A 22092-nucleotide genomic window follows, 5' to 3' on the forward strand; every position below is an offset into this window, starting at 1 on the left:
GCTCATCTGTGTTGCATTTTTACTGGTGTGTGAAGTGTGTAAACGCACTTCAAAATGAATATCAAGGTTCTCAGGACACCCTTTTGTGAAGCAGAAATGCTTTAGGACGCATATTCATTTTTAATTTACTGTATGAGTTTCATTTTAGTCTAGTGAATATTTGTGTGATAATGCTTATAAAGGGGTTTTTAGTTATTGGCTGGAACAGCTGTTTCTCTGTCACTCTTCATAATACTCTTCATTGTACCCCTCTCTCCTTTCTTTGATTATGCAGTAAAAGATGAGGAAAGAGTTAGTATTAAATAATAAGAATAAACAGTGTAGGCACCGAGACATCTGACTGTACAGATGTGCTCTGCTGCCTCCTCCTCAATGTGCCGCCCCAGAGGAGTACACACACATGCATGCACACAAGACTTTGATGTGAAGCCTTCACATCTTCACATGATGCTACAAGGACTTGAGTTGCTCATCAGGATTGGAGGACTCGTATCTCTGAGGATGATTCTTCTCCTATAGACTGTGTCTCATCACACACAAGTCTCCTCCTACTACCAGTAAACATAGCTATTACAATTAATAGGAAATCATAGCCTACAAACAGTCCAACTAGAATCTTGTTGCAAAGTTATTGTCGGTTATAACGATTAGAGTATATTTCAGTAATTTTCCATATAAAGCTGTTGTCTATGACAGGGACATGGACAGAGGAGAGATATGTTGGTTTTTCTTTCTCACCCATCTACACACAATAGCCTTTAATGACAAAGTGAAAAAATATTTTTAGAAATGTTCAAATGTATTGAAAATGAAATACAGAAATATCTCATTTACATAACTATTCACACCACTGGGCCAATAATTTGTAGAAACACCTTTGGCAGTGATTACAGCTGTGAGTCTTTCTGGGTAAGTATCTAAGAGCTTTCCACACCGGGATTGTGCAACATTTGCCCATTATTATTTTCAAACTTCTTCAAACTCTGTCAAATTGGTTGTTGATCTTTGCTAGACAATCCTTTTCAGGTCTTGCCATATATTTTCAAGTAGAGTTAAGTCAAAACTGTAACTCAGCCACAGGGAGACATTCACTCTTCTTGGTAAGAAACTCCAGTGTAGATTTGACCTTGTGTTTTAGGTTATTGTCCTGCTGAAATGTGAATTCATCCCCCAGTGTCTGTTGGAAAGTAGACTGAACCAGGTTTTCCTCTAGGACTTTGGCTGTGCTTAGCTCCAACATACACAACATAACCAAAAGTATGTGGACACCTTCTCGTCGAATGTCTCATTCCAAAATCATGGGCATTAATATGGAGAGGAACCCCCTTTGCTGCTAGAACAGCTTCCACTCTTCTGGAAAGGCTTTCCACTAGATGCTGAAACACTGCTGCCAGGACTTCCTTCCATTCAGCCACAAGAGCATTAGTGAGGTTGGACAGTGATGTTGGGTGATTAGGCCCGGCTCGAAGTCAGTGTTCCAATTCATCACAAAGCAGTTCATTGGGGTTGAGGTCAGGGATCTGTGCAGGCCAGTCAATTTCTTCCACACCAATCTTGATAAACGGTTTCTGTATGGACCTCGCTTTGTACACGGCGGCATTGTCATGCGTTCAGGGATCTGTGCAGGCCAGTCAATTTCTTCCACACCAATCTTGATAAACGGTTTCTGTATGGACCTCGCTTTGTATGGACCTCGCTTTGTGCAAAGGGCCTTCCTGTATCACAAAGTTGGAAGCATAGAATCATTTGAATCATTTGGAATGTCAATGTATGCTGTAGCATTAATATTTCCCTTCTTTTCTTATTCACTCTGAATGTTATGGATGAACCAACACATCTGCCCACCATTAAAAAAAAACTGTCCTGATATCCCTAACAAGGTAATCGAATGTGTTTAAAGCCAGAATAATTGCTAAAGGAATCTCTAATTAGGTCATTAGATCAGGGGAAGAATGCATATAACAAAATTGCAGAGGTGGATCATTGGGAATCAAACCTATGGCACTGACAATCATTCAATGAATTTGATTGAAGGAGGATATTATTCTGGTGGGTGCTGAATCTACAGTTTACTCAGCTTACAATGTGGGTATAACTGTAACAAACACCCCCGTGCACACTGAGGCTGCGCCAGAGGTGTTTCCATGGAAACGGGTTGCCAGTAACGGCGGGCGGCTGTATGGGTTAATTGGGGGTGGGGTTTATAAGAGCCCACCTCAACACAGATGTTACCCCCCCACCCACCCACCCCCCAGGTCTCCAGGGTACGCCTCTCAAAGAAGCCAGCCTCTTGGTTACCATGTATTCCTCCACAGGACTCGCCTCTCAGAGAGAGAAAGACGTGTGTCACAAACGACCTACCTACCAGGATTATCAGCACTCATTAGCAGAAGGCTCAGCGGTTTGAACTGAACTAAAAGGGATTTGATAGAGTAAAGTGGTGATTTATGAATGTAACCATATGTAATTAATACTGTCATAACACTGTGAAATCACATCTGTGTCCTACCTATATGAAAAGGGGCCATGCTTTTTGTTGTTGTTTTTTTTACAGTGGTTTCATGCAATGACCCAACAGTGTCCTCTAGTGTATGGATCATTACAGTACAGTTCTAAGATTGGATCGCAAAATTCAACATAAGTACTTATTGTATTTCACCCCATAAATAGCGTCTGGGGAAATACTCTCTTCCTCTGCTACAAATGATCCAGTATACAATTCATTCCTTTTTATTTCTATGGTTTTTATTAACATATTTCACATTTCATCAGGTCAATATTCCAGGACGTGTTAGCTATTGAATTAAGAGGACTTCAGGATATGCTGATAAAATAAACGCAATTTCCATAATTAAAAAACGGTAGATTTTCTCAGTTATAGAAAAACATCTTAAAAATAAAATAAAGTGATTGTAGTATATATATATTTGATAAATACAATCTCCTATACAAATCTGATCTTAACTAGACTGTTACAAATCTGGCAAATGGTGCCTTGTATACGGTATGTACGTATTTAAATGTATCAATGTTGAAATAATTGAAGTGACGTTGATGTTATTCAAATGAATAATGCATGTGGCTTTTGATACAATTTTCGAATAATATATCTTTATTTCAATTAAACTATCTACAGTATATTGACACTTTCATTACACTGACTACTACACAACAGGCATTGCAGCTTGAATCCCAACGTTAATATCTCTTTAAGTTTTCTAAAACTACCCTAAAAGCATTCCAGTGCTAAGCATCAAAAACATGATAGGTAAAGTTCTCTTGCTTGGGTTTAAGGCTGAAGCTGTAGGTTCCAATTCGCTTCCTGTAGCAGAAGAACAAGGACGAGAGACTCCCGACGAAGAGGAGGAACAGTCCTATTCCCAGTAAGATGTAGTCCACCAGACGAAGAGTAACAGAACTCTCTTTGACGGACACTGCCAGAAAACATGTCAGAATACATTAACTCCCCAATATGTACATCTAATCATCATCATATACTGTATGTTATGGGCTATAAGTAGGACATTCTGGATATTTTGGATATTATCAGTAGCCTAGTCATTATTTGACGCAGTCACACTTTGAAGAGCATTTACCTTTGTGTGATCGAAGGAATGGTCCACAGGTTGCTTTTCCCGTTCCGATTAGATTAGAGAATCTTTCTGTCCGTTCAATGCAATCCTAACAAAAATTAAATATATGGAAAGAGAATAGCATTGAACTAGTTAAACTTCTTCTCCTAGTAGAGAAGTTTTCAAAAGCCTCTAGGGTAGTCATACCAAAATGGTTGAACACAGTGGCTGAAATTAAACTGTAAATACCCGGAGCCAGCACCTATTAGGGGTGGAAGGTAGCCTAGTGGTTAGAGTAGTAGTAACCGAAAGGTTGCAAAATCGAATCCACGAGCTCGAATCCCCAACCGAAAGGTTGCAAAATCACATCCTTGAGCTCGAATCCCCAACCGAAAGGTTGCAAAATCAAATCCCCGAGCTCGAATCCCCAACCGGAAGGTTGCAAGATCGAATCCCTGAGCTGACAAGGTTAAAATCTGTCATTCTGCCCCCGAAGAAGGCAGTTAACCCACTGTTCCCAGGCCGTCATTGAAAACAAGAATTTGTTCTTAACTGATTTGCCTAGTTAAATGAAGGTTGAAAAAATGGTTAAAGGCAGAGCCAGGTAGAGCTGAGCTCCAGCACCATACGGGTTCAAAAAAGAGTAGGATAAAGTACACTGCTCAAAAAATAAAGGGAACACTTAAACAACACAATGTAACTCCAAGTCAATCACACTTCTGTGAAATCAAACTATCCACTTAGGAAGCAACACTCATTGACAATAAATTTCACATGCTGTTGTGCAAATGGAATAGAAAACAGGTGGAAATTATAGGCAATTAGCAAGACACCCCCAATAAAGGAGTGGTTCTGCAGGTGGTGACCAAAGACCACTTCTCAGTTCCTATGCTTCCTGGCTGATGTTTTGGTCACTTTTGAATGCTGGCGGTGCTTTCATTCTAGTGGTAGCACGAGACGGAGTCTACAACCCACACAAGTGGCTCAGGTAATGCAGCTCATCCAGCATGGCACATCAATGTGAGCTGTGGCAAGAAGGTTTGCTGTGTCTGTCAGCGTAGTGTCCAGAGCATGGAGGCGCTACCAGGAGACAGGCCAGTACATCAGGAGATGTGGAGGAGGCCGTAGGAGGGCAACAACCCAGCAGCAGGACCGCTACCTCCGCCTTTGTACAAGGAGGAGCACTGCCAGAGCCCTGTAAAATGACCTCCAGCAGGCCACAAATGTGCATGTGTCTGCACAAACGGTCAGAAACAGACTCCATGGTGGGGGTGGTGCTTACAGCCCAACACCGTGCAGGACATTTGGCATTTGCCAGAGAACACCAAGATTGGCAAATTCGCCACTGGCGCCCTGTGCTCTTCACAGATGAAAGCAGGTTCACACTGAGCACATGTGACAGACGTGACAGAGTCTGGAGACGCCGTGGAGAACGTTCTGCTGCCTGCAACATCCTCCAGCATGACCGGTTTGGCGGTGGGTCAGTCATGGTGTGGGGTGGCATTTCTTTGGGGGGCCGCACAGCCCTCCATGTGCTCGCCAGAGGTAGCCTGACTGCCATTAGGTACCGAGATGAGATCCTCAGACCGCTTGTGAGACCATATGCTGGTGCGGTTGGCCCTGGGTTCCTCCTAATGCAAGACAATGCTAGACCTCATGTGGCTGGAGTGTGTCAGCAGTTCCTGCAAGAGGAAGGCATTGATGCTATGGACTGGCCCGCCCGTTCCCCAGACCTGAATCCAATTGAGCACATCTGGGACATCATGTCTCACTCCATCCACCAACGCCACGTTGCACCACAGACTGTCCAGGAGTTGGCGGATGCTTTAGTCCAAGTCTGGGAGGAGATCCCTCAGGAGACCATCCGCCACCTCATCAGGAGCATGCCCAGGCATTGTAGGGAGGTCAGGCACGTGGAGGCCACACACACTACTGAGCCTCATTTTGACTTGTTTTAAGGACATTACATCAAAGTTGGATCAGCCTGTAGTTGTCACGCCCTGGTCCTGTTCCCTTTATTTTTTTGAGCAGTGTATTAATCCTAACCCTAGAATAATAATACATTGTACTCACAGCAGTAAGCCTAACTCTAACCCTAATTTTGGCATAACCCTTATATTCAACCCGCCAGGACTTCCCCAGTTCCCAATTGAACCCCTGGTTGAACAGTAAATCTAGACATCAATATACATACTGTATACTTGAATAGTACAGTATGAATAACGATGGACAGATACTCACAGGCTGGCAGGTAGCTGAGCCAGTCTCAATACAGATCTGAATCTGGCAGTGCAAATAGATGACATTGAGGTTGACGTAGGAGAAGATGCGAAGGGACAGGCGAGACTTGCTGGAGTTGCCGTTCTCCAAGACTGTGGTGTATGTGTTGACGAGGGGACAGCTGATGAGAAAAGAGAGACAGATTACTAGCAGAAAGCTTAGTACCTAAACACATCTGAATCTTTAGGAACATTTCCATTCTATTCTGTTCTATTCCATGCCACTTAATGAAAACCTAGCATCTAAACTAACTATGATAGGGCAACATAAAAATAAATTGTAGAACAGACCTGTTTTCCAGGAACAAGTAAATTGTTGGTTCCAAAGGGTTGCTGCTCTGGGTGGCCCAACACTTGTTGATGACCACTTTGATCTGGTCAACTGTGGAGTTGACGCTGACCTCGACCACAACTTCCTCCTCGGGAGATAGGCTGTAGTTCTGAGGGAGAGGGGACATTCCATTCAGGAGCCGAACCGTCACATGGAAAGTCCCTGAGCCCATGACGACATCTTTAATCATGTCATACCTGTCAACAAAATATGTCATGAATAAGATATTTTGTAACAGCATGCTGAATATGTCATAGTTCATAGATACTGCATTACTATATGTCAATCAGAGAGAGAATTTCAAGCCTTTATTGAGTAGAGTTATGTGTAATCAGTTTCAGTCTAGCTGAGCAGTGACTTGTGGGTGTAAAATGGTGGTGACCATAGTGACGGTAGATAAAGTCACCATGGCGCCTGGCACAGCGTACCCTGTGGGGTCATAACCCGCAGAGATGAGGATGCTCCTCCCAAAGGTACACATGATGGGGACCTCCAGTCGTACTGTAGGAACTCTCGTTTTGCTGTCGGACAGGCTCTGGAGATCCATGGAATTGAACAGAGTCGTCTGAGCAGTGTAATGAGTGCTATTCTGAAATACAAAAGTTAACATGGGTATGGGAAAGTTATTTTACTTTCTAACAGACCATGAGGACAGTTCAATCTAGTTTGGTCATCAAACATCTGCACCTACAACAGACCATGTTCATAGGCTGTTCACAGGCATATTTTTTGTTGTTGTTGCATGTTTAGACTAAATAAGGACATTTAAACCTGTAAAATCCAGGTCTGTTATGTACTGTACATTACAGAATAGCCTTTAATTTACCCAAAACACACCAGAGACTATGCTCGTTGTGACACAAAGTGGCAACAGTTAGCATCCTCTAGCCACTGACTCACAAATGTACTGACTCACATATAAGAGCTGTGTGTTACACTGGTCCCAAGCCACCGTCAGCTGGACATGGCTGCTGTTCGCTTCGTTCACGCCACACTCCTGTCTCCCCAGGTAGAGGGAAGAGTCCCCAATGTGCCTCGCCTCCAGGAAGTCCCTCGCAACTGTCACGATGATATAGCTGGCCCTGCACTCCACAGAGATGCCCCTGGTATAAGAAACCAGAATAGCCGGAGATGTAGGAGTCTTAGGCTGCAGACTCGTTGTGATGAGACCGTTGGTCACAGTGGTGGTCATTGCTGTAGGAACGTCAGTGGTGGTTGTGGTTGGAACAGGGGTCATGGTTGTGATTAGAATTGGAGTAGCGGTTGAAACAGTGTTGTTGATTCTAACGGCATTGTTGGTTGTAACTTGTGTGTTGATTGTAGTTGTACTTTTATTGTTGGATGTGATTGAGTTTAGATTGTAGGTTGTAGTGGTTGAAACTGTATTGTTGGTTGTAACCAGAGTGTTGGTTGTGGTTGTGATTGTAGCTGGAGCTGTGGTCGTCTGGACAGGTGTCGTGATGGGCATTGTAGGTATGGTTGTGGTCAAAGGTGCTGCAAGGCAAAAACATGAAAATTACAGGTTGAACTGTAGTGAACTGATTAGGCAATGAAGCCCAAAGTACTCTAGTATCTCCAAATACCTATGAATTAAAACTATCAAACTAAAGTGAAAGAAAGGATTCTCTATTGTCTACCTGAACAGCCCCGTCCTGGCCTGGAGGGGTTGGAGTCAGTGAATCCGTCCAGACAGAGACAGCTGTAGGAGCCCCAGGTGTTAGTGCACTGGGCCCATGGGGAGCAGTCCATGTCCCCTGTACTGCACTCATCATCATCTGTTAGAGACAAAAACAAAAATAGAACTGGCATTGAAAATCAGATTAACAGTTGATGCAGATTTGTATCACAAAATGTGCCCTCCATCTAATACTCACAGAGAGTTACCTTCTTTCATATTTAACCTACAGTATATTTCATCAGGAAGTTCTATTGATACAAATAATAGTTTTCAAGAAGGCCAATTTAAGACCTAGCACATTATCTTGTGCACATTCCTTTTATCAAAAGCAAAGTATTCTTACAAATGTAAAAGGTTAAGACAGTGTTACCATCTATACGGGTGTTGTTGCTGTCAACAGTGTATCTGGAGCTGTTCTGTAGGGCCTGCATCAGAGCAGAGGACACCTTCAGGATGTCCTGGGACTGACTGGGTGTGAAGATGATGATGAAGTTCACTACTACACTGCCAGGAGTCAGGCCTCTGATCTGAACCCTCACATCTCCTGAGTTCACCAGGGCCAGGATATAAGGAGGGAGAGACTGGAGGATCTATGAGACAGTTAGCAGAGACAGGGTTTTTGTGTCAGTGTTGTTTGATAGAAACTACAACCTTACAACATGTATGAACTACAACAACAACATATAGGAACTACAAAACATGTGTAGGTGTCTTTACATCATTAATGTATTCCATGCTTCTACTATTAGTGAGGACAATGACAACATTCAAAAAACATTTATCAAAGCATCCGTTGCCTTGTACCTCTTCCTCAATACTACGCCTGAGATTCTGATACTCCTGGCTAGCGGGGTACAGCAAGGCATCAGTGAACTGCACGTTGGTCAGGCGAACGGTTGCTCGAAGTGTCTGTGCAGCTGTGGATGGGATACATTCATCCAGTCAATGCACTGCAGTAACTAGAAAAGCAATGGTGTAAAATACTTAAATAAAAATACTTTAAAGTACTCCTTAAGTAGTGTTTTTGGTTTTTATTTTTACTTCACTATATTCCAAAAGAAAATGATGTACTTTTTACTCCATACATTTTCCTGGACACCCAAAAGTACCCATTACATTTTGAATGCTTAGCAGGACAGGGTCCAATTCACACACCTATCAAGAGAGCATCTGTCACGATCGTCATAAAGAGGAGACCAACGCGCAGCGTGATTAGAATACATTCTTATTTTAATGAATGAAGAACACGAAGAACACTTAAACAAAAACAACACAACGAACATGCCGCTATGGCAAGAATCAGGCAACTACACATAGACAATAACCCACGAAATACCCAAAGCAGATGGCTGCCTAAATATGGTTCCCAATCAGAGACAACGATAAACAGTTGCCTCTAATTGAGAACCAATCTAGGCAACCATAGACATACATAAACACCTAGATGGTAAACAACCCCATAAACCTACAAAAAACCCTAAACAGTACAAAACACATACATCACCCATGTCACACCCTGACCTAACCAAAATATATAAAGAAAACAAAGAATACTCAGGTCAGGGCGTGACAGCATCCCTGATCATCCCTACTGCCTACGATCTGGCGGACTGTCTGAGTGTTGGAGTGTGCCGCTGGCTATCCTTAAATAAAAAAACAAGACAATGTTGCCATCTGGTTTGCTTAATATAAGGAATTTGAAATAATTTATACTTTTGATACTTAAGTATGTTTTAGCAATTGCATGTACTTTTGATACTTAAGTATATTTAAAACCAAATAACGTTAGACTCTTACTCAACGAGTATTTTACTGGGGGACTTTCACTCTTACTTGAGTCATTTTCTATTAAGGTTTCTTTACTTTTACTCAAGTATGACATTTGGGTAGTTTTTCCACCACTGTAGAAAAGTGTAATATCTGCTATAGGAGTCAGCATTTTTGCTGTGCCAGTGTATAATGAATAAAGTGCACAGCATCAGTTAGGAGAACACAACCTTCATAACAATTAAAGTTTGAGCCCATTACAGTTAGTTGATCTGTCGAACATCCTGCACATGGTACTAACCAGTCTTAACCAGCACCAGCAGGCTGGCCCAATGGCTCCCACAGGCACAAGGAGTGACAGTGACATTGTAGAGAACCCCAGGTTGCAGCCCTGTCACCTCCCAGACTAACAGCTTTGTCTCCCAGCGTCCCTTGACCTCTGACCCCTCCTTCAACACCACGAGGAAGCTGAGCCCGCTCTGGGATTGGCCAGTCCAGGACAGGCAGAAAGAGAAGCCAGTAACGTTGGAGGCCTGCAAGTTGGTGGTGGGGGTTGGGTCTGGGGGAGAGGGGAGAAGGGAATCAGTAGTCAATCTCACCTTCTACGAAATATTACAGCATCTGAGCTGCTTTGAAATTAGTTGTGATTTTGTTAAGTGTTCAATTTCTTAAAACTATTAGATTAAAGTGGAGCACTTTGGAAAATATTATCCAAACAGCCTCAAGGGCTTCGAGAAACAGCAGGGGAGTCATTGGGGGAAACTGATATTGGAGACAAAAAATTGTCACTGTTATACACTGTATAAAGAGAGTTTTATTGATTTACATACGGCATGTGGATGGTGATAGTGAGGATACACTCAGGTACATGTCCTCCACAGTAGGTCCCATGCTGGTTTGGGGCACAGAGGTGGAGAGGGGCAGGGTAGGAGTGTTGGTGTTAGTGTTATGCTGCAGTGAGGTGGGACTACTCCAGGATGTGAGAGCTGGTCTGGTCTCAGACCTGTTGGAGCTGGCTATAGCTAGGTCATGTGTGGTAACAGGCATATGGGTGGAGCTCAGCATCATGCCCCTGTCTGTGGTTGTAGCTACGGCTGCTGGGTTATCAATAAAGCTGGAGTCCCATGACTGATAACTGGTGCTGTTGGGTGGCAACTCTGTTGCATTGGCCCACCAAAACATATGAGTGGCATTACTGGGCAGGGCTGAGGTCACAAGGTCAGAAGCTGAAAGGAGAACAAATAGGTTGAGAGTTTGAGTTAAACATTTTGATTTTGACATTCATTTAATATAACCCAGAGTTAGTATACACCACTCTCTGTTCTTACCTTGGCAGTCTACCCCAGTGTTGTTGGGGTTCAGATCAGTGAATCCAGGATGACAGGTGCAGCTGTAGGAGCCCTCTGTGTTGGCACAGTCTGCCTGACGTGAGCAGCTGCTGAGAGCGGCATAGGTACACTCATCTATATCTGAAAGGACAGCAGCATAATGTGTGTTATAAACTCAGCAAAAAAATAAACGTCCTCTCACTATCAACTGCATTTATTTTCAGCAAACTTAACATGTGTAAATATTTGTATGAACATAAGATTCAACAACTGAGACATAAACTGAACAAGTTCCACAGACATGTGACTAACAGAAATTGAAAAATTTGTCCCTGAACAAAGGGGGGTCAAAATCAAAAGTACCATTCAGTATCTGGTGTGGCCACCAGCTGCATTAAGTACTGCAGTGAATCTCCTCCTCATGGACTGTACCAGATTTGCCAGTTCTTGCTGTGAGATGTTACCCCACTCTTCCACCAAGGCACCTGCAAGTTCCCAGACATTTCTTGGGGGAATGGCCCTAGCCCTCACCCTCCAATCCAACAGGCCCCAGATGTGGTCAATGGGATTAAGATCCGGGCTCTTCGCAGGCCATGGCAGAACATGGCTGGTGGCATTGTCATGCTGGAGGGTCATGTCAGGATGAGCCTGCAGGAAGGGTACCACATGAGAGAGGAGGATATCTTCCCTGTAACGCACAGTGTTGAGATTGCCTGCAATGACAACAAGCTCATTCCGATGATGCTGTGACACACAGCCCCAGACCAATCAATCCCGCTCCAGAGTACAGGCATCAGTGTAACCCTCATTCCTTCAACGATAACCGCGAATCCGACCATCACCCCTGGTGAGACAAAACCGCGACTCGTCAGTGAAGAGCACTTTTTGTCAGTCCTGGCTGGTCCAGCGACGGTGGGTTTGTGCCCATAGGTGACGTTGTTGCTTGTGATGTCTGGTGAGGACCTGCCTTACAACAGGTCTACGAGCCCTCAGTCCAACCTCTCTCAGCCTATTGCGGACAGTCTGAGCACTGATGGAGAGATTGTGCGTTCCTGGTGTAACTCGGGCAGTTGTTGTTGCCATCCTGACGTGTCCCGCAGGTGTGATGTTCGGATGTACCGATCCTGTGCAGGTGTTGCTACACATGGTCTGCCACTGCGAGGACAATCGGCTGTCCATCCTGTCTCCCTGTAGCACTGTCTTACAGTACAGACATTACAATTTATTGCCCTGACCACATCTGCAGTCCTTATGCCTCCTTGCGGCATGCCTAAGGCACATTCACGCAGATGAGCAGGGACCCTGGGAATCTTTCTTTTGGTGTTTTTCAGAATCAGTAGAAAGGCCTCTTTAGTGTTCTAAGTTTTCATAACTGTGACCTTAATTGCCTACCACCTGTAAGCTATTAGTGTCTTAACGACCGTTCCACAGGTGCTTGTTCATTACAGTTTTTTACAATCACTTTGGCACTAATTTCGGAACCTTGATGTCATTTTTCAAAACTCTAGACACAAAACTCACAACCAATGATCAAAATGCAAATTTTTCAAAACTCTAACACTTTTTCCAATTGCTTGGATACAATACACATAAAGCTAAGATCATTTGTTCATTGAACTAAAATTACCTGTTCAAAATGACACCACCTAACATCAAAGTATTACCATTTCAAAATGCAATTCACACATTATATCTGAGTTGACTGTCTATTCATTTCATTACAATGATCTAACTATCAATTGATACAACTGCTCAAAATGATAAGTAACTGTTGCGTTACTCTTAATGCATAGTTTTATGGAAACTGACAAACAATATTCCAGGTTTAGATCATGAAAGTTTCAGGATAACGAGATCCATTGACACCAATTACCGTGCAACATGAACCAATTGGACTACATTATCTATGGATGTAATATTTCATCATCATTCTTTATCAGACACTGTTTCTATGGTCCCATGTATAAATTTTCCAGACCATGTTTTCAGATTTGACATTACTGTACACTCACTACACTTTATTAGGTGCACCTATCTAGTACCTATCTTTTGCCTCCACAACAGCCTGAATTATTCACTGTGTTGTACGTTAAGAGATGCCCTTCTGCACACCACTGTTTTAAACAGCTGTTATTTGAGCATTTGTGGCCTTTCTGTTAGCTTGAATGAGTCTGGACATCCTCTTCTCTCATTAACAAGGTGGTTTTGCCCACAGAGCTGCAGCTCACTGAATGTGTTTTGTTTATCGCACCATTCTCTGTAAACTCTAGAGACTGTCGTGAGTAAAAATCCCTGGAAGGCAGCTGTTTCTGAGATGCTGGAATCACCATGTGTGGCATCAACAATCATACCACGGTCAAAGTTGCTTAGATTACGCATCTTGCCCGTTCTAATATTTGGTCTAACAACATCATAAGCTCTCTACTCTATATACTCTATATATTGAGTTGCAGGCAGCCACATGATTTGCTGTTCGACTCTAACTGTCCTTGATGAGCTAAATCAGGTCTGTAGAGCTGATGGCATGACCCATGTCATTGTGTGGGATACTGTCAGGTTCCACCATGCTCAAATGGTGCAAGGATGGTTTCAGGCCCATCCACAATTTACCACCCTGTGCTTACCCCATACTCTCCTTTCCTTAACCCGATTGAGGAATTTTTCTCCACATGGAGGTGGAAGGTATATGATAGGCGCCCTCACGAACAAGCCGCCCTTCTCCAGGCCATGGATGACGCATGCAATGACATCACGGCAGACCAGTGTCAGGCCTGGATTCGCCATGCCCGAAGATTCTTCCCAAGATGTTTGGCTAATGAAAACATCCATTGTGATGTGGATGAGAACCTGTGGCCAAATCCCCAAGACAGGGTTGATGGAAATATAGAAGTACAGTAATCAATATTTTGTTTCGCTTTTTACCGTAAGCCAGGTGAGGAACACTGCAGTGATGTTTTACAGTAAGCCAGGTGAGGAACACTGCAGTGATGTTTTACCGTAAGCCAGGTGAGGAACACTGCAGTGATGTTTTACAGTAAGCCAGGTGAGGAACACTGCAGTGATGTTTTACAGTAAGCCAGGTGAGGAACACTGCAGTGATGTTTTACAGTAAGCCAGGTGAGGAACACTGCAGTGATGTTTTACAGTAAGCCAGGTGAGGAACACTGCAGTGATGTTTTACAGTAAGCCAGGTGAGGAACACTGCAGTGATGTTTTACAGTAAGCCAGGTGAGGAACACTGCAGTGATGTTATACAGTAAGCCAGGTGAGGAACACTGCAGTGATGTTTTACAGTAAGCCAGGTGAGGAACACTGCAGTGATGTTTTACAGTAAGCCAGGTGAGGAACACTGCAGTGATGTTTTACAGTAAGCCAGGTGAGGAACACTGCAGTGATGTTTTACAGTAAGCCAGGTGAGGAACACTGCAGTTGACCTTTAACTGTTTTTTCTTTTTTTGTAGCTAATTATTTTTGCTTTGATTCAAATAAACCTATGTTGTGATTTTATTGTATTTCATCAATAAATTTCATATCTTGTCCAATGATTCCACTGTGTCTGTAGTATTCTCTCTACTAGTCCTTTTACAGTGATGTATTTATGTGTAGTAGTAGCATAATGAAACATGTATCACATATTTTGTACTACAATATTTAATGATTGTACAAACAACTACACAGTGAAACTATCAGTATCTTGTGTGTGGGTGATCTAAATGAATGTTCCTATGGTATTTCATGATAAATTAGTTATTTGAACCAATGATTCTGCAAGTGCAAGGTTTCTGTAACGATATGAATGCACAATGCAATGTTTTGAACTTTGGATAGCCTGTGTTACAATTGATGACCGTTTTGAGTTTTGTGTCTAGAGTTTTGAAAAAGTGCCAAAGTGATTGTTAAAAACTGTAATTGTTTATGGTTCATTGAACAAGCATGGAAAACAGTGTTTAAACCCTTTACAATTAAGATATGTGAAGTTCTTTGGATTCTTACAAATTATCTTTGAAAGACAGTGTTACGGTTTTCTTCCGTCCAAAGAGAGTCGGACCAAAATGCAGCGTGGTTAATTCGATACATGTTTAATGAAGACAAAACACAAACAATACAAAAACAACAAACGGAACGTGAAATCCTGCACAGCCTATCTGGTGACAACTAACACAGAGACAGGAACAATCACCCACGAAACACTCATAGAATATGGCTTCCTAAATATGGTTCCCAATCAGAGACAACGAAAAATCACCTGCCTCTGATTAAGAACCGCCTCAGGCAACCATAGACTTTCCTAGACAACCCTACTCAGCCACAATCCCAATTCCTACTAAAACCCCAATACAAAAACACACCACAAAATAAACCCATGTCACACCCTGGCCTGACCAAATAAATAAAGAAAACACAAAATACTAAGACCAAGGCGTGACAGAACCGCCCCCCCAAGGTGCGGACTCCGGCCGCACACCTAAACCCATAGGGGAGGGTCCGGGTGGGCGTCTGTCCACGGTGGCGGCTCCGGCTCGGGACGTGGACCCCACTCCAACCAAGTCTTAGTCCCCCTGTAACGCGTCCTATGATTGGCGACCCTCGCCGCCGACCTTGGCCTAATAACCCTCACCAAGGACCCCACTGGACTGAGGGGCAGCTCGGGACTGAGGTAGAAGCTCGGGACTGAGGGGAAGCTCGGGACTGAGGGGAAGCTCAGGACTGAGGGGAAGCTCGGGACTGAGGGGAAGCTCGGGACGGAGGGGAAGCTCAGCCCTGAGAGGAAGCCCAGTACTGAGAGGAAGCTCAGGCAGGTAGTTGGCTCTGGCAGATCCTGGCTAGCTGGTGGTTCTGGCAGATCCTGGCTGACTGGCGGATCCTGGCTGACTGGCGGATCTGGAAGATCATGGCTGACTGGCGGATCCTGGCCGACTGGCGGCTCTAGCTGCTCCATGCAGACTGACAGCCCTGGCAGCTCCATGCAGACTGGCAGCTCTGGCAGCTCCATGCAGACTGGCAGCTCTGGCTGCTCCATGCAGACTGGCAGCTCTGGCTGCTCCATGCAGACTGGCAGCTCTGGCTGCTCCATGCAGACTGGCAGCTCTGGCTTCTCCATGCAGATTAGCAGCTCTGGCTGCGCTGAACAGGCAGGAGACTCCGGCAGCGCTGGAGAGGAGGAAGGCGCTGATAGCGCTAGACAGGCGGGAGACTCCGGCAGCGCTGGAGAGGAGGAAGGCTCTGGCAGCGCTAAAAAGGCGGGAGACTCCGGCAGCGCTGGAGAGGAGGAAGGCTCTGATAGCGCTAGACAGGCGGGAGACTCCGGCAGCGCTGGAGAGGAGGAAGGCTCTGGCAGCGCTAAACAGGCGAGGCGCACTGAAGGCCTGGTGCGTGGTGCTGGCACTGGTGGTACTGGGCCGAGGACACGCACAGGAAGCCTGGTGCGGGGAGCTGCCACCGGAGGACTGGTGTGTGAAGGTGGCACAGGATGGACCGGACCGTGAAGGCGTACTGGAGAGCCTGAGAGCAGGACTGGCACATGACGTGCAAGGCTAGGGAGGTGCACAGGAGGCCTGGTGCGTGAGGCTGGCACAATCTTCACCAGCCGACTAACACGCACCTCAGGACGAGTATGGAGCGCTGACCCAGGTGCCATCAAATCCCCGACACGCTCCGTCGGGCGAATATCTTGCATACTATGCCAAATCAACTGCTCTCTTTCTTCACTCTCCTCCAATTCTATTAACATCTCCTCGAGTGTCTCCTCATCTCCCATCTGTGCACTCTCCTCCATTCTGTCCAATAATTCCTCGACCCTCTCAGACTCAGCCCTCAGCTTCGCCGAAAGCTCCGATAACATCCATGGCTCCTTACGGTAAACAGGGGGAGTTGGCTCACCCTGACTCTGCCACACTCTCCCTGAGCCACCCCCCCCCCCCAAAGACATTTTTGGGGCTGACTCTCGGGCTTCCTTCTGCGCCGCCGTACTTGTCTCTTCGACTCCATTCTCCTATAGCCCTCTTCGCACTGCTCCAGCGAATCCCAGGCGGGCTCCGGCACACTCTCTGGGTCGACCGCCCACCTGTCTATTTCCTCCCAAGTCGTATATTCCAACCTTGGTTGCTCCTGCTGCCGCTGCCTGTCACCACGCTGCTTGGTCCTGGTGTGGTGGGTGATTCTGTTACGGTTTTCTTCCGTCCAAAGAGAGTCGGACCAAAATGCAGCGTGGTTAATTCGATACATGTTTAATGAAGACAAAACACAAACAATACAAAAACAACAAACGGAACGTGAAATCCTGCACAGCCTATCTGGTGACAACTAACACAGAGACAGGAACAATCATCCACGAAACACTCATAGAATATTGCTGCCTAAATATGGTTCCCAATCAGAGACAACGAAAAATCACCTGCCTCTGATTAAGAACCGCCTCAGGCAACCATAGACTTTCCTAGACAACCCTACTCAGCCACAATCCCAATACCTACTAAAACCCCAATACAAAAACACACCACAAAATAAACCCATGTCACACCCTGGCCTGACCAAATAAATAAAGAAAACACAAAATACTAAGACCAAGGCGTGACAGACAGGGTCCTGAAAAAGGGACGTTTCTTTTTTTGCTGAGTTTATGTAGACACTGTATATCTACAGGATATATAATACACTGCGCAAAAAAATAAAGGGAACACTTAAACAACACAATGTAACTCCAAGTCAATCACACTTCTGTGAAATCAAACTGTCCACTTAGGAAGCAACACTCATTGACAATAAATGTCACATGCTGTTGTGCAAATGGAATAGAAAACAGGTGGAAATTATAGGCAATTAGCAAGACACCCCCAATAAAGGAGTGGTTCGGCAGGTGGTAACCACAGACCACTTCTCAATTCCTATGCTTCCTGGCTGATGTTTTGGTCACTTTTGAATGCTGGCGGTGCTTTCACTCTAGTGGTAGCATGAGACGGAGTCTACAACCCACACAAGTGGCTCAGGTAGTGCAGCTCATCCAGGATGGCACATCAATGCGAGCTGTGGCAAGAAGGTTTGCTGTGTCTGTCAGCGTAGTGTCCAGAGCATGGAGGCGCTACCAGGAGACAGGCCAGTACATCAGGAGACGTGGAGGAGGCCGTAGGAGGGCAACAACCCAGCAGCAGGGCCGCTACCTCTGTGCAAGGAGGAGCAGGAGGAGCACTGCCAGAGCCCTGCAAAATGACCTCCAGCAGGCCACAAATGTGCATGTGTCTGCAGAAACAGACTCCATGAGGGTGGTATGAGGGCCCGATGTCCACAGGTGGGGGTTGTGCTTACACCAAGATTGGCAAATTCGCCACTGGCGCCCTGTGCTCTTCACAGATGAAAGCAGGTTCACACTGAGCACATGTGACAGACGTGACAGAGTCTGTAGACATCGTGGAGAACGTTCTGCTGCCTGCAACATCCTCCAGCATGACCGGTTTGGCGGTGGGTCAGTCATGGTGTGGGGTGGCATTTCTTTGGGGGGCCGCACAGCCCTCCATGTGCTCGCCAGAGGTGGCCTGACTGCCATTAGGTACCGAGATGAGATCCTCAGACCCCTTGTGAGACCATATGCTGGTGCGGTTGGCCCTGGGTTCCTCCTAATGCAAGACAATGCTAGACCTCATGTGGCTGGAATTTGTCAGCAGTTCCTGCAAGAGGAAGGCATTGATGCTAAGGACTGGCCCGCCCGTTCCCCAGACCTGAATCCAATTGAGCACATCTGGGACATCATGTCTCGCTCCATCCACCAACGCCACGTTGCACTACAGACTGTCCATGAGTTGGCGGATGCTTTAGTCCAGGTCTGGGAGGAGATCCCTCAGGAGACCATCTGCCACCTCATCAGGAGCATGCCCAGGCGTTGTAGGGAGGTCATACAGGCACGTTTAGGCCGCACACACTACTGAGCCTCATTTTGACTTGTTTTAAGGACATTACATCAAAGTTGGATCAGCCTGTAGTGTTGTTTTCCGCCATGGGTTGATAAATTTGATTTCCATTGATAATTTGTGTGATTTTGTTGTCAGCACATTCAACTATGTAAAGAAAAAAGAAAAATTTAATAAGAATATTTCATTCATTCAGATCTAGGACGTGTTATTTTAGTGTTCCCTTTATTTTTTTGAGCAGTGTATATTCCCTTGAATTAATGTGTGTGCGTGCGTGCGTGCATGATTGTGCGCATGCGTGTTCATGTGTGTGTTCATGTTTGCGAGTATGTGTGCTTCTGTGCACATCTGTGTGTGTTTTTGTGAGTGTATGATTGTGTGTTTGCACTGTTGTGGTGTGTGTTTTTCTGAGTGTGTGTCAATGACACATGTTTTTCATTTCCAGAGGAAACATGTCACAGATGAGTGTGAAGGGGAAATGGAAGCAGAGTGGGACACCATGGTGTTACTGAGTCAGCACAGTGTTCTCAGTAACACGAGTATAACTCCAACACAGACTACATAATCATAGCCACCAGAAAACACAACAAAGTCGATAGACAGATGTTACAGTATTTCTGGTATATGGTGCTCACTTACATTATCTAGAGATATTTATGGCCCTGGATGTTACACACTACAAAAGCCTGTGTATTTACACCCCACAGTGCAGTACTGTATCCTCTTACCTTCAACTGACACAGAGGTGACTTCTTCAATGTGTTTGAGAAGAAGGTGTAGTTTTGTGGTCATGTTGGACAAGGACAGAGTTTCAGGGGAACCAATCAGCATAGATGAAGCGGTTCTGAATGGCCCTATAGGCCAGGATCTGATGTAGTATACAGAGATGTCAGGGGAGTCCAGGGCTCCGGTCACCTATAAGGCAATACAGAATGGTTAAGGCCTATACTGGGCACACACAGTGAGAAATGTAGGGACAATATAATGGACCATCATGAGAAAAACATAGGGAGAGATACAGTAGCCTACCACAGAGTGCAAAAGCCTTGTGTGGTTCATGATTCCCCCGTCCATGGATATCAGCTGCTGGTAATCTGTCTTCACGGTCACAGTGACGTTGAAGCAACAGCCTCTATTGCCTGAGTGAAATAATAATGAATAACGGTTTGCAATATGATTTTATATGCCGTGATGTTTACACAATTGCAGTTATTATACAATTTAAAACATACATCTTGAATCACTTCAACAATAAAGTTGATCTAGGATCTGTTCTCACCTGTATGTTGAGGGTTGGTGCAAAAAGAGAGGCCCTCTCTCTGGCAGCACTTTTGCCACCCTGGACAGTCTGAGTCCCATTCACACCCTGTATTCCTGGGTGCGTCCACTACACCCTTGGGGCAGGAGCCTGGTTTGGCAGTGAACTCTCCACTTCTGTTCATAGCTTAATCAATGAGAGAAACAGAAATAGAGAGAGTATCATATCAAATGTTTCCAAAGAGCACTGTAAATAGCAAACTACGAACTGTATTCTTGGTCGACAGCCCCATCTATTGATCTTTGTTAGATACTTCATAAAAAGGGGTCTCCGTGACTACAGGTCCTGATTGTTGTAGGGCAGGGTGCTGATGTAAATTGTGAAAATTAGAAAAAGGTTAAATATGTTCTTTACACATAGATACTTCTGTGTGCTCCTAAATATACTTTGTTTTCATGATGAACAAGTCCTAAAAATGTAAGCTGGAACACTCACGTAAAGCACAGTAGCTGCCCACTTGTTCATAGCCGTCACAGCACCTCATAACCTCCTCAGTGACATTCATGTACTCAGTCCAATAGGCTGTTTTGTAAAGAGTGACCACACACGTCTTCCAGGGTAGCCATCCGCCACACGACCTCCGGTCCCTGTAGGAGGTCTTATAGGACCACATTTTACTCACCACCGTGCTCTCATGTCCAGTACACAGGTGGTAGCTGGACATAGACAGGTCATATCCTGAAATAAATAAATACTTAAGTTATATAGTATCTAATGGAGACAATGCTGTTCTTTATGTTTGCAGAATGTAAGACAAATGGGAAGGGAATTCAATACATAATATTGGAAAATAAGTATTTACAGATCAATGTTGCATAAATAACAGGATATATGAACACAAACACGTAAAAATGTTTTAATTTCCACAACAGCCAGCATTCATATAGGGCCAAGGAGTGCCCACAATATAAACCCACGTACAGTATGCAACATTTTATGGTTACACCTGGTTTTAGAAACGGAATCAAAACTGATTAGCAGATATAAGCCACCTGTCTCAACCTGTACATAGAAAACATATTAACAAAGATATCATGGAACATGGCAATAAACAGTAAAGCATACACAGGATCATATTATTGATTGTGTCATAACTTATTGTCCTACCTTTAAACAAAGTGCTGTGTCCCCTACAGAGGTCCAGAAGAGCCACGGCCAGACTGAGAGAGTACATCCAACTCATCTTGAATAAATGAAATACGCCACGTATTCAAGGACCATGCTGCACTACCATTTTCAGAGCTGAGCTTTTGGTAACGGAGTTTATTTTCCCTCGTCGTCCACACCCCCTGATATCCTCCACCCTTGCTCCCACAGTCCCCAGTGTAACATACTGCATGGCAATATCTAGATGGAGAGTGCATACAGCTATATGGAGATGGTGTATCCATTCACATTTGGTTGAATTGACATTTCTGGAATCAAATTGATCCCTTTGTTTGTTCCTATGTTCCTGTATGTTTCCTGTATTTAAAAGTACTGTTCATCCCTAACTGTTGAGTGTGTGCTTATCATCCCAACCAGTTATGCGTGGCTGGGACAAACATAAGGCTTTGCACATACACTACATGAACAAAACTATGTGGACACCTGCTCGTCGAACATCTCATTCCAAAATCATGGGCGTTAATATGGAGTTGGTCCCCCCTTTGCTGGTATAACAGCCTCCACTCTTCTGGGAAGGCTTTCCACTAGTTGGAACATTGCTATGGGGACATGCTTCCATTTATGCACAAGAGCATTAGTCGGGCACTGATGTTGGGCGATTAGGCCTGGCTCGAAGTCTGTGTTCCAATTCGTCCCAAAGGTGTCCGATGGGGTTGAGGTCAGGGCTCTTTGCAGGCCAGTAAAGTTCTTCCACACTGATCTCAACAAACCATTTCTGTATGGACCTCGCTTTGTGCACAGAGGCATTGTC

General features: G+C 44.7%; 1 protein-coding gene across 1 annotated transcript; it reads right to left on the reverse strand.

Moving 5' to 3' along the window:
* Nucleotides 1–2739: 2739 nt before the first annotated feature.
* On the reverse strand, nucleotides 2740–21421 carry LOC115136478 (uromodulin-like 1). The gene is made up of 17 exons (XM_029672054.2): nucleotides 21282–21421; nucleotides 20610–20852; nucleotides 20136–20300; nucleotides 19886–19995; nucleotides 19585–19771; nucleotides 10956–11096; nucleotides 10458–10853; nucleotides 9929–10186; nucleotides 8665–8777; nucleotides 8231–8450; nucleotides 7820–7957; nucleotides 7099–7676; nucleotides 6611–6771; nucleotides 6143–6379; nucleotides 5814–5973; nucleotides 3597–3681; nucleotides 2740–3434 (listed from the first exon to the last, which is right to left on the reverse strand). Exons 1-17 carry the CDS (start codon nucleotides 21355–21357, stop codon nucleotides 3247–3249), a joined length of 3456 nt encoding a protein of 1151 aa, XP_029527914.2. The 5' UTR covers nucleotides 21358–21421; the 3' UTR covers nucleotides 2740–3246.
* Nucleotides 21422–22092: the final 671 nt, after the last annotated feature.

The sequence above is a fragment of the Oncorhynchus nerka genome, linkage group LG10 (assembly GCF_034236695.1).
Source record: "Oncorhynchus nerka isolate Pitt River linkage group LG10, Oner_Uvic_2.0, whole genome shotgun sequence".
NCBI lineage: Eukaryota > Metazoa > Chordata > Actinopteri > Salmoniformes > Salmonidae > Oncorhynchus > Oncorhynchus nerka.